The sequence below is a fragment of the Myxocyprinus asiaticus genome, chromosome 14, assembly GCF_019703515.2.
Source record: "Myxocyprinus asiaticus isolate MX2 ecotype Aquarium Trade chromosome 14, UBuf_Myxa_2, whole genome shotgun sequence".
Taxonomy (NCBI): Eukaryota; Metazoa; Chordata; class Actinopteri; order Cypriniformes; family Catostomidae; genus Myxocyprinus; species Myxocyprinus asiaticus.
Genome location: NC_059357.1, coordinates 37,835,157 through 37,857,163, shown reverse-complemented (window position 1 = coordinate 37,857,163; position 22,007 = coordinate 37,835,157). Strand labels below are relative to the sequence as shown.

At 37.9% G+C, this 22,007-nt stretch overlaps 1 protein-coding gene across 1 annotated transcript; it reads left to right on the top strand.

Annotated features, from left to right (window-relative positions):
* Nucleotides 1–465: 465 nt before the first annotated feature.
* LOC127451950 (meteorin-like protein) lies at nt 466–18,537 on the top strand. The gene is made up of 4 exons (XM_051717038.1): nt 466–811; nt 6,021–6,409; nt 15,888–15,947; nt 17,672–18,537. The coding sequence occupies exons 1-4, from the start codon at nt 714–716 to the stop codon at nt 17,983–17,985; spliced, it is 861 nt and encodes a 286-aa protein (XP_051572998.1). The 5' UTR covers nt 466–713; the 3' UTR covers nt 17,986–18,537.
* The last annotated feature ends 3,470 nt before the right edge of the window (nt 18,538–22,007 follow it).

The window sequence follows — 22,007 nt, the reverse complement described above, 5'->3', positions numbered from 1 at the left end:
TTGTGAGATTCGTGTAAATTATTCACTTAAATTGTTGTGCTGATAATAAAAGTTAACCTATTATAATAACCAGGAAAAATGCCAAATAGAAGTATTTTCGGTGGTGGTCACTGACTTTAGAACCCCACTGTATGTTTGCAATGTTTGTAAGGGCAAACAGATATAATTTATGACCTAATCTTTGCCATTAAGCAGGATAATATTTGAATTCTATGACTAAATCAATCATAGGTCTCACAAAACTCGTCTCAATGAAGAAATAAACAACAGTAGTCACACAAACTCTTAATAGCGTCAAAAACGCTTCTGCGCAAGCGTCCGTGTCAGTCAGCTGGCGGTGACGCGCAGAGGAATCCAAGCAGATCCGCTCAATGAACTCTTGTGGAACGCGCCTCACTGGAGTAAAAAGCGCTGCTGCTCACTGCGCATGCGCGTTCCTCAAAGCTCAACGAGCGTATCTGCTTGGATTCCTCTGCCACCTTCACTCGAGTAGAGCCGCTAAAGCGCTGCTGTTCACTGAGCGCAACATGGAGTGAGCGAGTTTTAGCTTTACTTTCGCTGCTTGAGGACATTTTGGCGGTAGAAAGTCAATCGATACTGAAGCACAACACGATGTAGTGAAATTACAGACGGTGGACTGTTTGATTTCGTTCCTGCAAAGCAGATCTATCAAGTATCGCGCTAGGGGAGAAGTAGACAGCGGCTGGACAAACATGCTCTCGCCGTTCTTGGCGTATTTGCTGTCGGTTCTGGTTCTGTGTCGGATTGCGCGCTCCCAGTACTCAAGCGACCAGTGCAGCTGGAGGGGCAGGTGAGACGCGCTCCAATGTGTTTATTACAGTGCTTCCACGTTATTTACATCGTGCATTTAGTCCATTGTAATTCTATGATTATTCTATAATTATGTAAATCTCAATAAATGCTGTTAAAAAGTTTAAACACGTTTTTTATGTTTGATTGTAATGACTATTATTATATTGATGATGATGATTATTATTAGTTGTAGTTGAGGTAGTAATAGTTATAGTAGTATATTAGTATCAGAGTTATGTTTAAATAATATGTTTAGTATTTGGCCTGTTATTATTTCATATTTTAATATAAGTGCTGTTGTGGTGATGTTGCCCAATATTTTTACTAGCATGTTGTAAATGATATTGTTATGGGTGATTGTAGTGTTTTTCTACATTACTATTAGTTTATTTTATTATTAATTGCTTAACCTTTTAAAAAGTTGTTTTTTTACTCATTTGTTTTCTTGGTCTGGATAGTTTCCTATATTTCTTTTCTCGTACTGACAATCTTCTTGACAATCTGCCCAGAGCGTTTAGAAAAAAACAAAGCAGGAACTATCAAAACTAAGCATATATTTTTAACATGCAAAGCACTGTATTTATATACAAAACAAATTATTTTGTAGTCCCTATAATTTAATTTTGAATAGGCAAATGAGTGTATACTGTATACACTGCTAACAAAAATTCAGAAAGTTTTATAGAAAATCCAGAAGAACTTAAAGAGCTTTTTATGTACTATAAAAACCTTAGTGGGTCAAAGTGGCTTTAAACTTTTCAACCGTAACGTGCAATTAAATGTGAAGGCTGTTTGGTGATAAATCTTTAACTAATGAGGAGTTTTGTTGATGCTACTGATTTCTCCACCACATTACTTCATCTCGTTATTATTCCTCAACAATAGCTCCCTTCCTTTTGAGAATTCCTCTAACATTACAGATTTTAGTGTCTGTGAAGTCTTTTCACAATAATAAGAGTGAATGTGCTGTGCTCTTGAGTGTGCAGCCATAATCTGGTGTTGATTTGCCAGGTCTTAGTTCAGCCTCTCTGTGCGGCAGAGCTGAATTTCAAACGCTCTTAATTAAAGAGGAGACGTTATAAATGAGAAGCCGACTGTTTGTTAGTCTGCTGTGCACATGTGTCACCCCCAGGCTGCACATAATGTTTTGGTCCTCACCTCTCATTTTGGTAAGATCTGAATGTGGAGTTTGGGCAACCCCACTTACAGCAGGCCTAAGTTCAATGCTGATTGAAGAACCGCTCAAGGGTTCGGAAACAGATGGCTCATTTTCTGCCTAACTGACAACGAGCCACAGACTTAAGGTGCGGAACCGCAGAATAATGTCTCAAAGTAGTGGAGAGAGTCTTTTGTGCTTTCGCTGGACAGCGGGAGGACTGCTGCCCGGACGTGTAGCTCCACGTCTTTTTGAGGAGTTGAAAGCGAGGGGAGGTTCAGTGCGTGACCTGCATTTGCACTTGCAAGCTCCAGGTTCCGCTACTGTCTCTGCACTTGTCTGTGGAGAGGCCCGTGTGTCCAAGGATCCTTTGACTTAAGTTGCAAAAATCCTACCCACGGCAGAATGCCAGTGCTGGATCTTGCCAAAGCGTTAGAACGGAGAGAAGAAAAGAGAGACGGTATGTGTGTGCGCGCACATGTCTGCATGTGACGGGTCATGCAGCAAGCCTTGTGCATTGGTCTTAACACCTTGTGTGAAAAGACATTAAGTTCATTCTTCCTGCTTTGATATGAGGTTCAGCTTTGGACTCGACAATGGCACAGAATGTTAAGAACAATTCCCCAAATGTTTGAAGTTTCCTTTGCTGTGTTTTGGACACAAGGCAGCTAAAGTAAAGCTGACAGAATTTCCACCATTATTTAGGGGGTTGGGTTAGGGTCACTTGCTTTAAAATATACTTTATCAAAAGTATTTGTAAGTAGTTAGCTGTATACAAATTAATCAGCCGTTTATTTCAACTAAATATTAGAATTTGGTGAGTAACATTACAAAATGGTTGATAATAACTCAAAAACCTAGTGAGCTGCCTACCTAGACAGCATTTTAAAGGCGTTGTCCCTTGCATGGTGGAGCACCTCAGCCTTTCTAAGTATACACTTTTGACCATGAGCCCAAACTGATGCATTTGATGCATACGCACTACGACTGCTTTGTGATACACTTTTAGCAGTGCATGCACCCACGATGGGCAAAGACGCTGACTGTCCGGGCGTCTAGAAATTAGAGGTCGACCGATAGTGGATTTTACCGATAACTAAGTTGGGCAGTACCTGCCGATAACCGATTAATCAACCAATAGTTTTTAAAATTGATACTGAATGAAAAAAAATAACACGTAAATTAAAATAGTGCTTTAATACAAAAATAAGTTATTTTGTAAATGTATTACAAAAATAAACAGTACTGACTAAACCATGAAAATGTATTGTACTTTTTTAAATTAAATAAATATATAAATATGAATATATATGTATAAAAAGTAAGATGATTTTTTAATTTACATTGTTTCCTTAGTCCACAAGAGGGCGCAATAAATACATAAACCATTCAGCACCGTTATATTATTGCATAGAACATTCCTATGCTGACTGTTAAAAAAGAGCATTTCATTTTCAACTAATGTGCATTAAATAAATAAAAGGTTTTAGTTGGTCCATATTCTCAAATTTTAAGTCGAAAGTAAAATGAGGGGGGGGGAAACGCTTCAATAGACAGTTCACATGGTATTACACTTGCACTAATTCCTACTACTCCAGACTCAAGCTTCATAATAACAGTGTAATACCACATACAATACAGTTGTGTGTAGGGTAGCAACATTCACGGGTAGCAGTGGTATTCGGCTGAACTCTGTGGTGAAGCGGCTCAGACTATGAGCCCAGGCCAGGGGCTATTCAAACAAATGGAACACAACAGACTGGAACCGAACGTTAGGATCTCGAGACACACATTTCCAAGTTGAACATCTTTCCTGACAAAGCATTTAAACAACTCATTGCTTAATCTGAGAAACGCTTATAAGAGAGCAGGAACAACAGCCAAAGACCTCCACCAACTGTAAGGGGCTGTTCACACCGAACGCTTTTGCGACCATCCATTGGTTTTTCTATGTTAGCACGCGTTAGACGAACGTCTTTGTTTCCCTTTGTTTTTGTTTATTCAGTGTCTCGTGCAGGAGCGCTGTTTTTTAGATGATGTGTCTAATTAAAAAGAACTTTAAAAGCATATTGAGACACCTGCTTTCTGTTAAACTGTATTTGTTGCGCTGTGTCTAGCCTTTTATAGCACAAGAATTGAATTGATCTGAAGTCATCGTATTACAGTGAGGATACAAAAAATTGAATTGAAATCAGATGCATTTCTGATTTGTTTATACTTTTCTCTCGGCTGCATGAAGATATGAATTTGCATTCTCACGTCACTAGCTTTAAATATGCAACTTAGCTGGCTAACGAATGCATAAAGTGACCAGCTGGATATAAACTAATGCAAATAGATGGTAATAGATGGTAACAATCGTGACATTTAAACATTTGGGTAGGACTTGCATGTATATTTGTCACATTGTTCTAACCAATTGAGGTTAGCTTTAATGTTAGCTTCCTCTCAGCCTTGTCGGCAAACATACTGCTGTTCTCTACTAATGCAGCATCTAGTCAACAAATTAATTACTTTAGAATGATATGACAACGTGTACTGTAAACATACCTTTTTGTTGTTGATGTTTTAAATCCCATCTGAAGTGTTCCGCTCCATGCAGAGTGTAGTCTCACATGTCAAAACAAACACCACAAGGCATCAGTGAAGTGACAGTTTTTATTTTTCGCTTCTAGAGGCCACTCTCATACTGTATAACAACAGCGGACCCTTCCCAGCCGCTCCAGCACCGGACGCAATGGGGAAAAACTATCGGTGTGGATTTTTGCAGATAGTTCCAGAAATTTGTTATCCGTGCCTGTTAATTGGCAAAACTGATATATCGGTTGACCTCTACTAGAAATAGTTAGCTGCACACTGGAAGTCCACGCGTACTGTGCTAATGAAGGTATTTGCGAGATGTAATGGTGTGACGAAAACCAAAATATACTTTGGCCTTAAGGCATCATAGGTGTGTTCCAGATGAGAAGGCTGTTCTGAACAGTTATGCTGCCTCCTAAAGGCGTTGCCACATTTAGGGTGGATTATAAGCATGTGTGAAACCAGCAAAAAACAAATTGGCAAGCAGTCTCTTTTTAATGCTAGACTTTATACTCCACAAGAGTGACGTTAAAAAGAAACTCACTGCTAAGATGATTTCCTTGTTCACTGTTAATATTCATTGTAGCAGTGTACGACGCACCGGCCACACAGAGGTCACTGCCAAAACAAGCAACTTCCTATTGGTCAATGCAGCGAATATGCCTGACAAAGTTGACAAAAATGTAACTCTGTGTGAAATCCGTTAAGGGAAATTCTTCGCTGCTGGAAGTCCATCGCTCGAAATTAACGATTGCACAGATTCCCATTGAGATTGGCATTGAGACTGTATTTCACCTGCAGAATTTAGCCGTGCAAATGTAAATGTGACCGTGCTTAAAGAAAATAAGTTTTGGTCAAATTCACACAAAGGCAATCCTAGAATGCATTGCGCTAAGTGTCTTGATAAAAATCATCCAAGATGGAGGATTGTGTCAAGCATGAATGCCAATTGTAAATATACTGAAGAGTAGGCATAGTCATACTAAAGAGAATTCAAAATAAAAATTTATTATTTTTTAGATGTTTTGATGTACAGTATTAGCTAGGCCACTATTTGTCCATTTTAAGATTACACCATTTACTGATAACTGTGCCCACTTGGCCATTTAACAGAAGTGAAAATATTCATACAGTAGAATACTTTTGACTTCCGCATGCCGATACAAGTTTTTTTTAGTGTATTGAGTAAAGGTTGTAAAAAAAAAAATTTCATAATTTGCTCAGCAACATGCTCAAGTCAATATACAGGAATTGACTGCGAGTTGAGTCTCTTGTGAGCTTTACATGAGGAATGCTTTTTGTATGTTGCTGTCTATGAGCATTTCGGTTTTAGTTATTTATAAGGCTACATTTCGCTTTGGTTGCTGCCATAGAAGGTAGCCGTCGTTGTAGGCAGTTGACAGTGAGACAGCTCACCAGGGTTTGAAGCAGAGCTTATAACTTATTTCTTTCTCTTTTCGTCTTGCTGTAGTGGGCTGACCCATGAGGGACACACCCGGGATGTGGAACAGGTGTATCTCCGCTGTGCCCAGGGGTTCCTGGAGTGGCTGTACCCCACAGGAGCCATCATCGTCAACCTGCGCCCTAACACGCTGTCCCCAGCGGCCTCTCTTCTTTCTGTTTGCATCAAACCAACTAAAGAGTCCAGTGGAACCCACATCTACCTGGACCGGCTGGGCAAACTGCGACTGCTCCTCCGTGAGGAAGATCAGGCAGAGGGGAGAGTGCACTGTTTCAGCATACAGGATGGGTCGCTGTTCATCGAGGCGGTGCCTCAAAGGGACATCAGCCGGAAAATCACAGCTTTCCAGTACGAGCTGGTCAACCACAGACCAGGAGCAGACCCACATTCATTATCTGGTATGAATTTTTGATGTTCTCTCTTATCTACAAATGGCATCATTGGCAGCAGTTTTATTCCCTGTGTTGACGTATTTTCTACTGAATGAGGAAGTTTGGTTAGAAGTATATACTGTATGCTATAAGATAATTTACTTCTAGGAGTGCACTAGCATAAAGATGGACACAAAAGCTAAAAAAACACCTATTTTGATTTCATGAGGTATTTAAAAGTATAGACGACTCAAAAATGAAACTTCTGCTAATTTCTGCTTAAGAAAATCTCCTTATCCTCATGTCTTGTTATTTTTATTTTTCCATGGAACACAAAAGTTGTCTAAGCTGCTCTTTTCCATACAGCAAAAAAGTAAAGAGACCAGGGGCCAATCTTCAAAGAGGACAAAAGCAGCATAAACGTAGTCCTTATGACTCTATTTCAAGTCTTCTAAATCCATGTTTGAAAAAATTATTTTTCAGATTCTCAGAATATTTATTTTTGGGTATACTCTCATTTTTAGCATTCCAACAATAATGTAATGGGCATTATTAAGTTTTCGTGATTCCATGGTTTTTGTTTTAAAGGTTATTATTGCACGCAATGGCAAGCGTTTGTTTATTTTGAACAGTGTGCGAGCTGCGGCCAATATTTTCATGGTTGGCAATGGATGGTTTCTTTTACCTCAGGAAACATCCACCCCTCTGTGATGCTGAGAATGGCTGATCTGTGTTCATATTTGCACTGGACAGTGATACTGATTTGAACCTTGTTTGCCATAATGACTGTATTTTCCAGGACTTGTGGCATAGTTCCCTTGGTATCATGCTGGGACGATATAAGCACCCTGTTGTTTAAATCAGTAATTTACTCCGGGAAAGCCTGTTTAACAGTCAGCCACTACTTAGAATTTTTGTTTTTTTTAAGCAGTGCACCTGCCCAAACTGAATTGCTAAAAGGCTGTAGATACAGCATATAAGTGGTCTGTTTTTCCACTCCCAAACAAAGCAAAAGTATTGTTTACTGTGTTCTCCCCCTCTGGGGGTATGCATTCATAGCTGGCATGTAAATCTGGCTCTGATAAACACAGCACTTTGCAGTAATTTTGTAGGCATGGACACAGTTTAAAGGAACAGTTCACCCAAAAATGAAAATTCTGTTGTTTACTCACTCTCATGTTGTTCCAAAACCGTATTGGTTTCTTTTTAGGAAAACAGAAAATGTAGAAAGTATATCCTGGCCTCTCTTTTCCATTTAACAAAAGTGACTGAGGACTCTGGCTTTCAAGCTCTAAAGAGTGATTAGTTCACAAATTAAACATTGCTACATCGCTGCACAATTAATCGAATAAATAATTGAGATGCCATAATTTAGGGATGTCCCGATACTAGGGCTGCAACTAATATACCTAATCAAATTATTAGAACGATTATTCAACTATTCGGCGATTATTGCCGATTATTCAGCTTGTGCCCTGAGTTAAAAGGTTGTATTAAACGTGTTTACTAACAATAAAGAGGACAAAATCATCTTTTAAAAATACCTCTAAATGACATTCACTGAATTAAAGGAAAACTTAAAAACTTTTTATTAAGTGTAATTCAGTAAAGAAATTCACTGCAAAAAATCCTATTGTTATCAAGTGTTTTTGTCTTGTTTTTCATTTTCATGGTCTAAAAATCCTTAAAACAAGATACATTTACTTTACTAGTCTGGCGCGAGCTGCAGTGCTGCTCTCGCACGTCATTATTAGAGTTAAATGTGATCTCATGTTATTTTAAATGAGATCAAATGACTATTCGACAACAAAAGTTTTTGTTGACAATTTTTTATTGTTGATAATGTCGACTAATCGTTTCAGCCTTACCCGATACCTTTTTTTTTTTTTTTTTTTTTTTTGAGAACGAGTATGAGTACCGATACTTTCTTTTTTGTACTCGCCGATACAGTTTGATCTCTGTTTTATTTTATTTGATATCAGCACAACACCGGATCCACACATTCACAAGCACTCACATTTAAAGCGCTGCACATGCAAACTATATATTTATCTAAATAAATCGCAGCTTTTGCTGTTAAATAATCTCACTAGGACATGACCTGATTTTAATTTGTGCACTGAATGTTTACTTAATGTCATTCATTTGTCAAATGGTATCGTTTTTTGGTATCAGAACATTTTTATGAGCACAAGTACATGAGCGAGGTTTCAGAACCGTTTCCGATACCAGTTTCGGGATATCCATAATTAACTAATAGTAAATGTGTCAATTGAAGTAGGTCTAATCATGTTGCGTCAAAATGTTCTATTTAATTTTTATTTGACGTGTTTTTTGCAGCATTTGAGTATTGTAACCAATCTCAGACAAGTCTGTTGCTTGCTTCTGTGTATAATTTATAAAAACAAAATTAATTAATTACAGTGTTGTTTTTTATGCTTCCAAATGGGCCAATGTGAAGTTGACCATTTAGGCAACTAGTCTTGATTTACAAAAATGCAGATGTCCCACACAAAATAAGTATTTTAATGTAAATTCTATTAATAAAAATGTATTGTAATTACAATATCAAAGGAAATAATCATCAATTATTATTTATTTTTGTCGTAATTGTGCAGCCCCATCAGTACTTCTCTCATGAACTTTCATGAACACACCAAGTAGAGCTAGGATAGATTTGTTTTCTTTTTTTGGTCTGCTCTTCGCACGTTGTATTCTTCAAAAATCTTGGAATATAACACATGATGCATATAGACCACTTTAATGGTGCTTTTATGTCATTTTGGAGCTTGACAGCCCCAGTCCCCATTAACGTTCATTATATAAAAAAGAGTGACCAGGATATTCTTAAGACCAGGATAAATCCGCATTTTTTTTTTCCACATAAGAAAGTAAGTCTTGTGGGTTTGGAACGACATAAGGGGTGAGTAAATAATGACAGAATTGTAATTAATATGATTTTTTTGGTGAACTATTCCCTTTAAGCAGAGTAACTTTAAACTGTGTGGCATTAAACACGTGGGCAATGATGTCTGTTTGGATCTCTCCAGAGAGGTTGTGTGTTTGCCCCTTTTGGCAGAAAGGTTGTGATTTCAGCAATCTGAGTGAGCAGATCTGTAAGGTGACCTGTTTTCCTTTTTCAGAGCTTGCGGGTGTTTTTTGCTGTCACCTCAGGAATGCTGACTTGCTGTGCTGGAATTGAGTAGCTTTCCATCACTTCTGAACGTCTTACACCAGCTGTTGGGAGGACACATTATCTCCATCTTTTTTCCAGCTCCCTTCCTTTTCCTCTTTCCCTCTTTTCTCCTCCATCTCTCTGGCTTCCCCTCCCTCTCTTTTTCATTCATTACTCTTCTATCTGTGCCTCTGAAGTGGTCGGGATGCAAGCAAAGTGGAATATGAATATTTTCTCGATTAGCGTGGAATGCGTAGGGGACCAGATGTAGCAGGGACACTATCTTCCCCTTCGCCCTGCCAGCGTGTGAAGTGGTCGCGATTGCAGCAGTGTTGCATTAATTTGGGGCAGCGAAGGCTGCTGACTCAGATGCCAGTCCATTCCTGTGGTTCTGTTTCAACTTTTGCTTGTGAGCTGCCGCAAATCTTTGAAAAAAAACCCCATCTGTGCTCCAAGCCCAGCTTTGGTGTTCAGGATGTGAATGCAAGCGGCATCACATCAAAACTTTGTAAGGCCTAGACTTCTGTAAGATCACCGACTTTGAAGCTTTGGCTTTTGCCAGCTGTTGCGAAGCTGATGCCTGGATGACCTCTGGTCCCATTGGTGGTGCTTTGCTCCTTGTGTTGCAACAGCATCCGAGCTCTGGCCCGCTCTCCTCGCCCACAACTTCTACAGCAGACAAGACTGGACCACATCCACTCATATGTGAATGGTCAAGATATAGATCACAGTTTCAGCTACCAGGCAACACTTTATAAATGTTATAGTTTTGGCCTTGTTCCCAGATTTATTTACAGAGTGGGGGATGGGATCTGGAAATTTCGTGAGACCAATTAGAACTTGCGTTGCCATCAACAGCACCATGGCTCAATGTGTCGGAGCATGTGTGCTAACCAGTAGGCCATGGCTCTGACCGACACTCTAACACTCTAACTAACATTCCTCTTTTATAAGAGCTCTTCTTTGAACTGTTTGATGCTTCTCGGGTTCCGGAAGTACAAATCCCATTTATTTTCTCCGTTGGGAATACATTTTTAATGATAACTTACAAATTACTTTCAAGGTTATAATGATAACCTTCAAAGAAAGACCCATTGTGAGCTCTGAGATTGTTAATCGATGGTATATGCTTCCGTTGAAGCCATCAGTCTGTGTTATTTCAAATTCTATAATAAAAAATTTTCAATACCAGAATTTCTGGTGACGAACTACACCATGACGCACTGCGAATGATGCAACCAAGCTGCTCTCCCTACACTCTCAAACATAAGGGAAGTGACCCAACTAAGCCCACCCAAATCTGAGTTTGACATGTTTTCTAATAGCAATGTTAACAGCCTTCCAATAAATTGAGTATTATATCAGTGATCAATCTCTCATCTAAACACTCAAGTTATGGTTTATCATAAACTGACAAAATGAAGTTACTTTATTTAAATGTGAAAAGTCTGGAGTGGGCTTATAAGTAGCATTTGTACCATTTAAGCCCACATGTGTTCTTAATAAGCCCACTATGCTTTTTAAAATGTAAATGCTTCACATTTTACTAAATAAACCCCTCCATTTTGATTCATTTTTAGATTTGGACCTCTAACAGGAATCCAGCAAACTTTAATCATATTTGGACAGTCATTAGATTTTTTTCCCCTGCACTGAAAATAGATTTAGCATGTAGAGTTGACAATGAATTCAGTTAACATTTTTTAAATATGAGGTTCAATGGGTTATTTGCTCAGTGGGCTTATTAGGAACAATAGGGGTCAATGGAAAATAAACCTCAATGATTTATAGTAGTGTCAAAGTAAACAATAAATTTTTTCATGAATAAAAAACACTATATTTTACAATGTAGAGCATGTTTGTTATTGATGTTTAAAAAAATATATATTATTCTGCTTTTAATCTGTGAGCAACCAGGCTTTTCAAAGGCGCTGTTCCTTATAAACCCACATGAAAAGAAAGTTATATTTCTAGATTATAATTACAGGCAGAGCACTAAATCTTGTTTGAACTCAAGAAGCTTCTTAATATTTTCATTTAATGTGGTTATCTGCAGTTTTTATTCATTTGTTTTCTTTTACAGCATCTTTGTGAGCATCATTCAGGCAGTGTCCTGCACTAGCTTCAGAAACTCATGAAATTCATCTTTTCAAATGCAAAGTATTGCTGTTAAATATAAAGAAAATAATATCAAGGTGTATTTGATTTGTTAATCAAAATTTGTAAATTTTTATTATTATTTTATTTTTTATTTTTTTATAATTCCTCACCCAGTTTTTCATCTAACTCCAGAAAAATAGCTTTTTTTGAGGTCTTCAGAAACAGCTACGTTTTGAGCAACTTTCAAAATGGCCGCCAAACAGTGGTAGCACATTTTCCCAAACAGCTCGAACGAAACATTTAATTGGCTCCAAATAGAAAGTAAAATGATACCAACAAATATGTGCATTTCCAATCGTTTTTTTTTCAAAATTAATCACTTTCCTTAAATATTTATACATAAATATTAGGGCTGTCAATCAATTAAAAAATGTTATCGAATTAATTACATGGTATGCCGATTAATCGCAATTGATCGCATATATACATTTTTGCTTAGCCCCTCAAATAAAAAAAAATGCAATAAATAATTATTAAATACTTATAAATAGTTATATTTAAATCATTATAAATAAAATATATATTATAAAAAATAATATAGATAATTAAAATGCATTACATTATTGTGGCACACAAGTAAAGCATTAAAAAATACGGTAACACTTTACAATAAGGTTCTATTTGTTAACATTAGTTAACATGAACTAACAATGCACAATACTTTTACAGCTTTTATTAGTCTTAGTTCATGTCAATTTCAACATATACTAATACATTTCTCAAATCAAAAGTTATGTTTGTTAACATTAGTTAATTCACTATGAACTAACAATGAACAATTGTATTTTTATTAACTAATAATAAATGCTGTAAACAATATATTATTAACTGTTTGTTCATTATACCTAATGCATTAACTAATATTAATGAATAGAACCTTATTGTAAAGTGTTACCAAAAAGACAATTCAAACAGTGGCTTTAGTATGCAATATATGTTTATTTCCATATTATTGAACTTATGTCATCTGCTTATAATTGGCCTACAGTTCACACAATCCATTTTGCAGTTGAATTCATAAATCAGTCAGAGACAGATTTATTATGAGGGCTTTTCTAAGGTTCATCAATGCACACCTGCATCAGACGCTTTTGGAGCGTCTCGTTTGCGGCGTGTCATAAACACAGTTTTTAGGTCGCTGTGTCAAGCTAAACGTAGTTTGAAACTTGGAAAAACATGTCTTGAGATCCCTGCATTCGTATTTGCGCTCCATCAAGCTGTGTTTGAATGCAAGAATGTGTTCTCATCTTGTTTTGTCTGCTGTCAGTGAGTGTGGTTTGTTCTCTGTATAAGCACGTTGCCCAAACAGCTGAAGTTTCGCCTACTGCCCCCTGGAGAAAACAGGTGGTACTTCAAGCTTGAATTGTTCAGACGGAAGGAATATTCCTCATCACGGTCCGGGGACCTGATTACTTGCGTTATTTTTTATTTATTTTTTTTACGCGTTATTTTTTATATAATTAATCGCACTGAATTAACGCATTAAATCGACAGCCCTAATAAATATGTATGGATATTTTGCAATACATCTATAATGTATTGTTTTTTTATATTTACAAGCAACCGTTTTAAATAAATATTTTTATAATTTTCCATCGTTTTTAATTTGAGTACATCATTTTCAATTATTCATGGGATTGTAGTTCATTGCCTCATTAAAGCCGTTAAATACAGTTTTTTTTACTTTTGTACTTTTTACTCTTTTTTTTATTTTTTTATTTTTTTAAATGTTTTAATACTTTTTTTTTTGCTTTAAATCAAAGTTTGTTATTTTGTGTTGTGATTCACTTTGGAGCTGGTTGGTTTGGTTCATGGCTTAAAACTATTTGATGAAGGTTTTTATGAAATCCCTATGAAAAAAAATTAAAGGTGAAAAATATTTCCAGAACCAAGAAAAAAAAAGTGGGCAGGCACTGTTGCACTCTGTAAGCAACTAACTAGCAACCACCCAGAGTACCCTAGCAACCACATAATAAATGTGCTAAAAATCCACAAACACCCTCGTATCATGACAATGGCGTTTGCACACATTTTCTTCTGGAAAAATCTAGTTGTTATTATATTTTTAGAAATATTTTGAAGCCCTTTAGCCCACCTGCACTAACAGACACTGAAACATTTGGTCAGTAGCTTTGAATTACACCCCAAAGTGCAACGCTGACAGTGCAGCCTTCACTCACACCCCACAGACCACAACCCATAAACACATAAAACACCCGTAAACCTCCACGCAGCCACCTGAATCAACTGGTCACACGCTTAGCCCTCGCCTGGCTGCAAGTGTAAGGGTGTTATGCTGGATTATATCTGTGCATAGGGGCTGTAAAGACCCATGAGCCACAAGACTGTGCCCTGATTTATTTGGAGAGAAAACACATTGATCAAAGCTGACATGGTGCAGGCAGTGTTTAGGTTTTACTGATTGCCTTGTTGCAGTCACATGAATGAGCGGCGACCTGAAAGCAAGGGAGTGTTATTCTCGTCATGTGTCGATATGGGTTGTAAAATAGTACACATTTTTCAACTCACTCTAGGTTGTTGGCACAGGTGTGGTGCAACATTGGTTCCTTTGGGTGTTTTTTTTTTTTTGTATCCAGAGCTACTAGTCCCTGGAGTTGCTGCTGCTTGTTTGAGTTCTTCTCAGCTGGATCTCATTTGCGTTAGGGTGTGAAGACTCTGTGTGTGTGTTTGTCAGTGTTGTTGTAGTGGGGGAAGGGGTTGATCTCTTGTGTAGCTAGACCCTAAACTGCTAAAGGTCTGTCCCATACTGCAACTTTTTTTGGCCAAGAACTGACCACTTATTAGAGCCGTCTGACTAACATGTACAGTGATCAATGAGCGCGTTTATATGCACGTTCTTACACTATTATGCTCATGTAAATGCAATAACCCACGCTCCTTTATCGGCGTAGAGGCCATAAACGGCTTCTGAATAACCCGATCAACACGGGTAGATTTTTGCCCATTTAGCGTGCCATGTAAACACTTACCCGGTGTTCTTACCGGCTCATCCAGTGTGCGTACGTGTTGAGCGCATGTCTCTTCACGGTTTGACGTCAAAAGTAGAGAATAACACGATTATTTCAAATGTCATCTAAACGCGGATTTCTTGATTTTTGAAATTAGCTGATTTTAGAGAGTAATCAGTGTATTTGTGTGCATGTAAATGGGCTCAATGACAGTTAGTAATGTTCCCATGTGCCATTTAGGGGCAGGGTTTTCTGAGACATACAGTAAGTTAATTGAAATAACTGTGTGGCAATCTGTGAGAATAATTGTATAGAAAACGCATGAAGATAGATGGAAATGTGTAGAGACTATTAAGTACATTACAGAAAATAAGTGCATACAATTTCACAGACCTAACTAAGAAAGCAAAGCAGAATGCACTGTTCTAGCTTACTTTCAATGATGTACCTCAAATAAATCAAAGATTTTAAGGCAATAACCTGGCAAACTTTGGCAAATCCAGTGATTATTTAATCTCATTGTATCAACTTGGTACCTCATAAAAACAACTGTTAGCAAGAGTAACAGAAAATGTGACTACATTAAAAAAAAGTGTATACTTAAGTAAACAAACTTACAAAAGTAGGTTAAACATGGTTTGTGGCGACCACAGTTTGTGTTGTGCTGTGAATTATTGGCAGAGCATGAAACAATAACATGAAACACTCAATAATTCTGCGTAGTTTTGAGCCTATGTAGTTCATGGTAATATAAGTGTTTCATTTTAAAGAATTTTTTATTTGCTTTTTGTATGATAGACAGTGCTGGATCACCACCATTTTCTGCATCCAAAAGCAAAAATGGTTTCCCCACTGTTGTCTAGAGAGGTATTTATTTATTTTTATGAGGAGCCATTTCTCATGGGCAACCCCCATCTCTGTTTGGTTAGAAACCGACAAGCCATGACGATAAAGTCAGCCTCCGCACGGTCAATAAATAACCATCTGCAGCAGAAATTAATTATGTCTTTGAAGGTCCAATGAGTGTTGGGAACAAGTGGCTGGTGTAGATGCATTAGTGTGCTGTAGGGTTGGCCTCTTATAGCGATTTCTAAAAAATAACATGGTACGTCCACTTGTGCTACAGTTGGTTCTTGTTTTGTTGCTTTTTGTGTAAGTGTTGAGTGTTTGTTCTGATTTTGTTCTTTTGATCTCTCTACAGCACCCTGCCAACCCTGTACTGATGGTGAACTCCTCCTGGCAGTTTGCACCAGTGACTTTGGTAAGAAAAGAGGCAGCTTGAAGTAAATGTCTAATGTTCTTGATGTCAGAAATCCTAAAGAAATGTGTACAGGAAATTTCTATCATTGTTTGGAATCAATCCTTAAGGAATATTCCGGGTTAAATACAAGTTAAGCTCAATCGACAGCATTTGTGGCAAAATATTGATTACCACAACAATTAATTTTGTCTTGCCCCTCCTTTTCTTTAAAAAAAGCAACAATCTGTGTTCCGGTGAAGCACTTACAATAGAAGTGAATGGGGCCAATGTGTAAATGTTAAATTACTCACTGTTTCAAAAGTATAGCCTCAAGATGTAAACTTTATGCTTATTAACATGATTTTAGTGTGATAAAACCGCTTACTAACCTTTTCAGTGTAAAGTTATGGCCAATTTTACAACTTCGTTGACATGAGACATTACGTGCAAATCCTAAAACCCTGAAATGACTGTAAAAATTACGATTTAAACAACATTACAGCTCAAATTATACATGCTTTAACAGAATAATTAATGTTAGTGATTTTATACAATTATAAGCTTCACATTTCTGGCTTTTTTTTTCTTCTTTTTTTTTTTTTAGAGAAGAGGGACGAGTCGAAAGTAATTTTTGTGGCAATCAACATTATGCCCCAAATGCTGTCGATTGAGCTTAACTTGTATTGAACATGGAATATTCCTTTAAGCATAAAAACATTTCTTCTGAGAATCTAGTAAGATCCGACTGAATAAACTGAATTTCCTACAGGTTTTTCTTATTCAAGAGTAGTACTAGACTGATACACAGTATTTGGCAATGAATCTGCCGATATTTGGCCATTTTGAGATTATCAGCATTGGCTGATAACTGCTTGGATGATTAAAAGAAGTGTTAGGGGCCATTCACACCGAACACATTTCTAAGTAAAATGCACTTGACGGATGTCTTTGACTATTGTGCAGCATCTCATGCATGAGATGCTGTGTCAAATTTAAAAATGTGTCTCAAGACATCTGCATTTTGTTCCATTTGTTGCACTTCGTCTAGTTTCTATAACGCAAAAACACGATCATAGTCGTTAATAGTCCCTTACTCCCCCTTTGTGTTAGTTCCAAAATCAACTGGCAGCCTTGTCAATGTATAATCAACATTTTTTCAGTGAATTAAGTAAAATCATAGTAAAAATCAGTGTTCATGTCATCTCAGCAATTTTGTTTACATCTTATTTGCTATCATCAAATTGTAGTACCGGTATGTACATGTTGGCATCATATTGGCCACCCTACTCTTTTAAGTATCAGCATTGGTCATTGAAAAACCCATATGGTTCAAACACTAATTAAAGAGTTGGATATTATGTAATCTTTAAACTCTACTTCTGTTGTATTTTAATAATGTCTTGCCACTGGAGACTTTAAAACCCAGATCTGATTTAAAGATTTTTACATCCTGTTAAATTCCTAAATTTCCTAAAGGGACATTTGATCCTTTAGGCAATCATAATAGTCCTATTGGGAACTCCATGTTCTAAAATATCTAGTTTTTGTTTTGTACTGTATGAGAAAAGTCTTATACAATTGTTGGTTCCCAGTTTTGAAAGAAATTTGAATCCTGTACACATTCTTAGAGGAGCTTTTTCACTAGGGATATCCCATAGAGCAATCAATAAGAAAAAAATAACTATTAGACAAATAAAATTGTAGTGTGGTTTAATTGGAATAATTTCTCTCTCTCTGCTCTACAGTGGCACGGGGTACTATACTAGGCGTGACACAAGAGGACAATCAGACGTCCGTCACTGTGTCCCTGAGTCGCCTTTACAGACAGAAGACACAAGTGTTTGTGTTAGGGGGTGGCCGGGCCAAACGCTGGACGGGCTTTGTGAAGATGCCCAGCCAGTGCAGGGTTAAGCCCGGGGAGGGTGAGTTCCTTTTCACTGGGACTGTGCGCTTCGGGGAGGCCTGGCTCAGCTGTGCTCCAAGGTACAAGGACTTCCTTAGGGTGTATCAGGACGCACAGCAGCAAGGGACAAACCCATGTCACTTGGACACAGACTGAACTCTCTCCAGGAAACCACATGGTCCACCCCGTCACGGAAAACTGTGACCCCTCGAGCAGCTGTCTGTCTCTTTTGCTCTGAGTGTGTGTGTGTCTGCGGACAGGAACGGTTATAGATCAGTATAGACTGGAATATTGCCCTAAAATCGTCTTGCATGCTATCCCAGAAATCGCTGAGACAGACTCATGCACTTAAAACATCTTGCAAAGAAAACTAAAGTTGGACTTTTACTTAATAAGCCAATGCGGATTTCTTCTGACATGTCTTAAGACGTTTTCTGATGTTTTGTTTTCCTTACGGTCACAATGTAGCAGACCTTGCTGTTGAATGTGTAAAAATGTGAAAGAAAATTCTAAAATGGAAGTCCCAAATGCTTTGTAAAAAGCTTGTTGTACAGTTTTGCAGTTGTTTCTATGACAGAAATACATTGAAGAAAAAGCCTGCTTTTTTAAAATTGAAGTGCAATTCCTGCCTGTTTTTTGTCTTCAGGCTGTTCACTTGCAGATGTGTCTTTCCAAGGATTAAAACAAATTTTTCTCTTTGGAACCAAATCATGTGCCTGTGTTTTATGTAAAGTAGGTCAAAGTGCAGTGCTCTGCCATCCTTTTATGCATGATGCAACTACTTAATCTTTGAGCAAAATATAAAATATTCAAAAATGATTTATTTTGGGCCTCAGCGAGTAAAGATGCTGACTACCACCCCAGGGCGTGCTGAGTGACTCCAGACAGGTCTCCTAAGCAACCAAATTGGCCCGGTTGCTAGGGAGGGTAGAGTCACATGGGGTAACCTTCTTGTGGTCGCTATAATGTGGTTCGCTCTTGGTGGGGCACGAGGTGAGTTGTGCGTGGATGCCGCGGAGAATGGCGTGAAGCCTCCACACGCGCTATGTCTCCGCGGTAGCGTGCTCAACAAGCCACGTGATAAGAGGCGCGGATTGACGGTCTCAGACGCGGAGGCAACTGAGATTCATCCTCCGCCACCCGGATTGAGGCGAGTCACTACACTACCATGAGGACTTAGAGCGCATTGGGAATTGGGCATTCCAAATTGGGGGAAAAGGGGGAGAATTTTTTTTTATTTATTTTTTTAAACTACAATTTTACATACTTGGAGGTTGTTTGAATATATTGTTAGGTGGTTGCTTACTAGCCCAACTTAAAACCGCTAAGTCTTTATGATATCTCCGGTGCTTAGATATGGCTTGGGTCCCTCCTTTAGTGTAAGTCTGGGATTTTATTGCCCGTTTTATCAACCACCAGTTGAAAATTGTAAGTCTTTAGCACCTCTCTTCAGCAAGCTACTTAATTTGGAACGTCTGTGAAATGGTGTGAGATGAGTTACAATGACTAAGTTTAATAATTAGAGTTATGAGTTTGTACTCTAAGTATGAGCAATAATTATATTGTTGCTTTCCTTAGCAATTACCACTAATCACTTGGGGTACTGGTTTTACAACAAACTAGATGATCATTTAACAGATTTAATGACATGATTTACAACAGATTTTTTCTTCCTGAAACACATCCCTCTCTGACAAAATTCCTTTGTCAGTATTCACCAGCCTCATATTTGTGATTAACTGCCCATCCTCTGCCTCTCCCATTATTATTAAATCAGGAATATAATGCATAACATGCATTATCCATTGAGATATTGTGTGCACTTTCACTTCCGTCCAGACTCCCTGTGAGATATGTGAGGCACTGTTGGTGGTTGTTCTACTGGTCCGCTCCATATGAAATGCATTACTTCTGGTTTTAGGAGTGTTATCATTCACTGGAGGCAGACGGGGCAGATTCCTCTCCACGGGTTGCTGTGGTGCCCAGGGAGGCGCTCAGTCAAGGTCAGAGTGAAAGGGCCCTTTGTGTTAGCTGGGCCCAGTCTGAGAGAGCGAGACGGCTTCAATAGAGCCCTGTGATGCCACACAAAATGGAGGTATGGACTGTTTGCACTTTGAGTTTGACCATTTCCGACTCATGTGGCTTATTTTCAGGGCATTTATTTATTTAGAACTATCAAACGGAAAGAGGGGAAGCCATGCCAAAGAAATTCCTAAAGTTACTACGGAGTCTTTTGGTTACTGAGTCTCGGGTTGTAAGATTTAGATTTTATCTTATATAGGTTTTATATTTAATTACCATGCTGACAGTGTGCTTTGTTTAAGCTACAGTGTATATAAGCCTTATAGTAAATAGTCTTCAAATTCATCCCCTTTAAGGAACCACCGTTACAGCTAGGGCTGGAAAAGAATATGGATTTTCACATTAATTGTGATCTCCAATTGATCTGCCCACATATCAATTCTTAAAATCCAAAGATCGAAATGTGTATTTTACTTTAAAGTTTACTGCAGTTTTGATTGTGTTGATTATTATATCTGATAAATAAATTGCAATTAAACTGAAAAGTTTAGGCCCTGTTGTTAAAGATAAAGCTTGTAACTTTTTCTATGTTAAGATACTTTCTCCTATCCCAGTGTAATATGCAGAGACAAAAATAAGTAAAACATTCATAGATTAATTTGATCAAAAACTGTAAACACTGTGTCTCTTCATAAATTCTTATTTGTTTTAAGTGACCCGTCCAGCTTGACACAACAACATTGACTCAACCGTGATTTGGGGGCAGGACTATCTGTTTGACTAACAGTGTATTCAGAAGGCTGTTTAAAAACAATGTTCATTATTGCATTTATTTTAGCGCTGGTTCTAGTGGCACAGAAATGACTCGCCCATATAATTTTAGAAACAAATCAAATCATATTAAAATCAGATCAAGTGCTTGTGTGTCGGAATCAAATCAATTTTGGATATCTATATTGAAACCCAGCTCTAGCCATTGTGTTTTGGTTTGCGCTGTTTTTTGATTGTACGATATGCCAAATTAAATATAGTCCAACTTTTAAAAAATGTCTCAAGACCCCCCTCCATTCTGTTGGGCTCTGTTTAGCTGTTTTTGAATGCAACAACGCATTTTATGTAATTGCCCCCTAAGAAATGTTTTAGATCAGGCTCAGATGAACCCAAAGCCAGTCTTATTATAACGGGCTTCCTAGAGACCGATTAGTCTAATAGTTGTTCTCATAAACCACAGATTAGTCGATTATGAAAATGCATAGTTTTACACATCCCTAATTTAAACATCAAACAGAATTAGGGTAAGCTGTTTGTAAGAATAAGAAATTCCTTCTTTTTGGCAGAGTTCGCCTTTGGTTCAGGGTTTTGCTTTGCATATTCTCGTTCAGTTTTACTTTGACGGAAACACCCATGTCTCTCGGTAAGTGGCCACAAATAGACAATTGCTTTTCCAGACTGATCTGTGTGCTGAATGGAGAGTCTGAATTCCAGTTCAATGGCAGCAGCCCTGAAATTACTCACTGGGAAATGCAAATAGTGTTCCCATGACAACGATGTGGTGCTACAAACCTTCGCTCCAAGCTCCCATGAGGAGAGGGAGAAAAGAAAGTAAAAGAAGCATGATTGTCCATTTGCACCGGCACTTTATAAGTGTCTCGCTGGCGGCACACAGTCCAAGTGTATCCTGACCACAATTGGCATCCTTTATAAGTATGTTTGGAAAAATGAGTAGGGTTTATGAATAAGATATTCCCTAGAACTAGAATATATCCTTGATGTAAAGGCACATTGCCAGTGGTGTAAGTTGTTGATGTAGATTTATATATAAACTGAGGAAGTGAAGCTCTGCCCTAGTCACCAAGATAAAGTTGCTGTGTCTTGTTGAACGACCTTCCCCAAACTGGATGTCCATTTGCCCCAACACTTTATGAGTGTCTCGCATACCACGTTCGACATCCTAATCATGATCATGGAGGAGGGTTTATGGATAAGATATTGCATCTGGCATACTACAGAAAGGGCATACTACCACTTGTGTTAAGTTGTTGATGTAGACATAAATAAACTGAAGAAGTGGACCTATGCCCCCAGTCACCAACATGAATTTGCTCTGTCTTGCTAAATGACCTTCCCCAATGCTGAGAATTTAGACTCATCTGTTC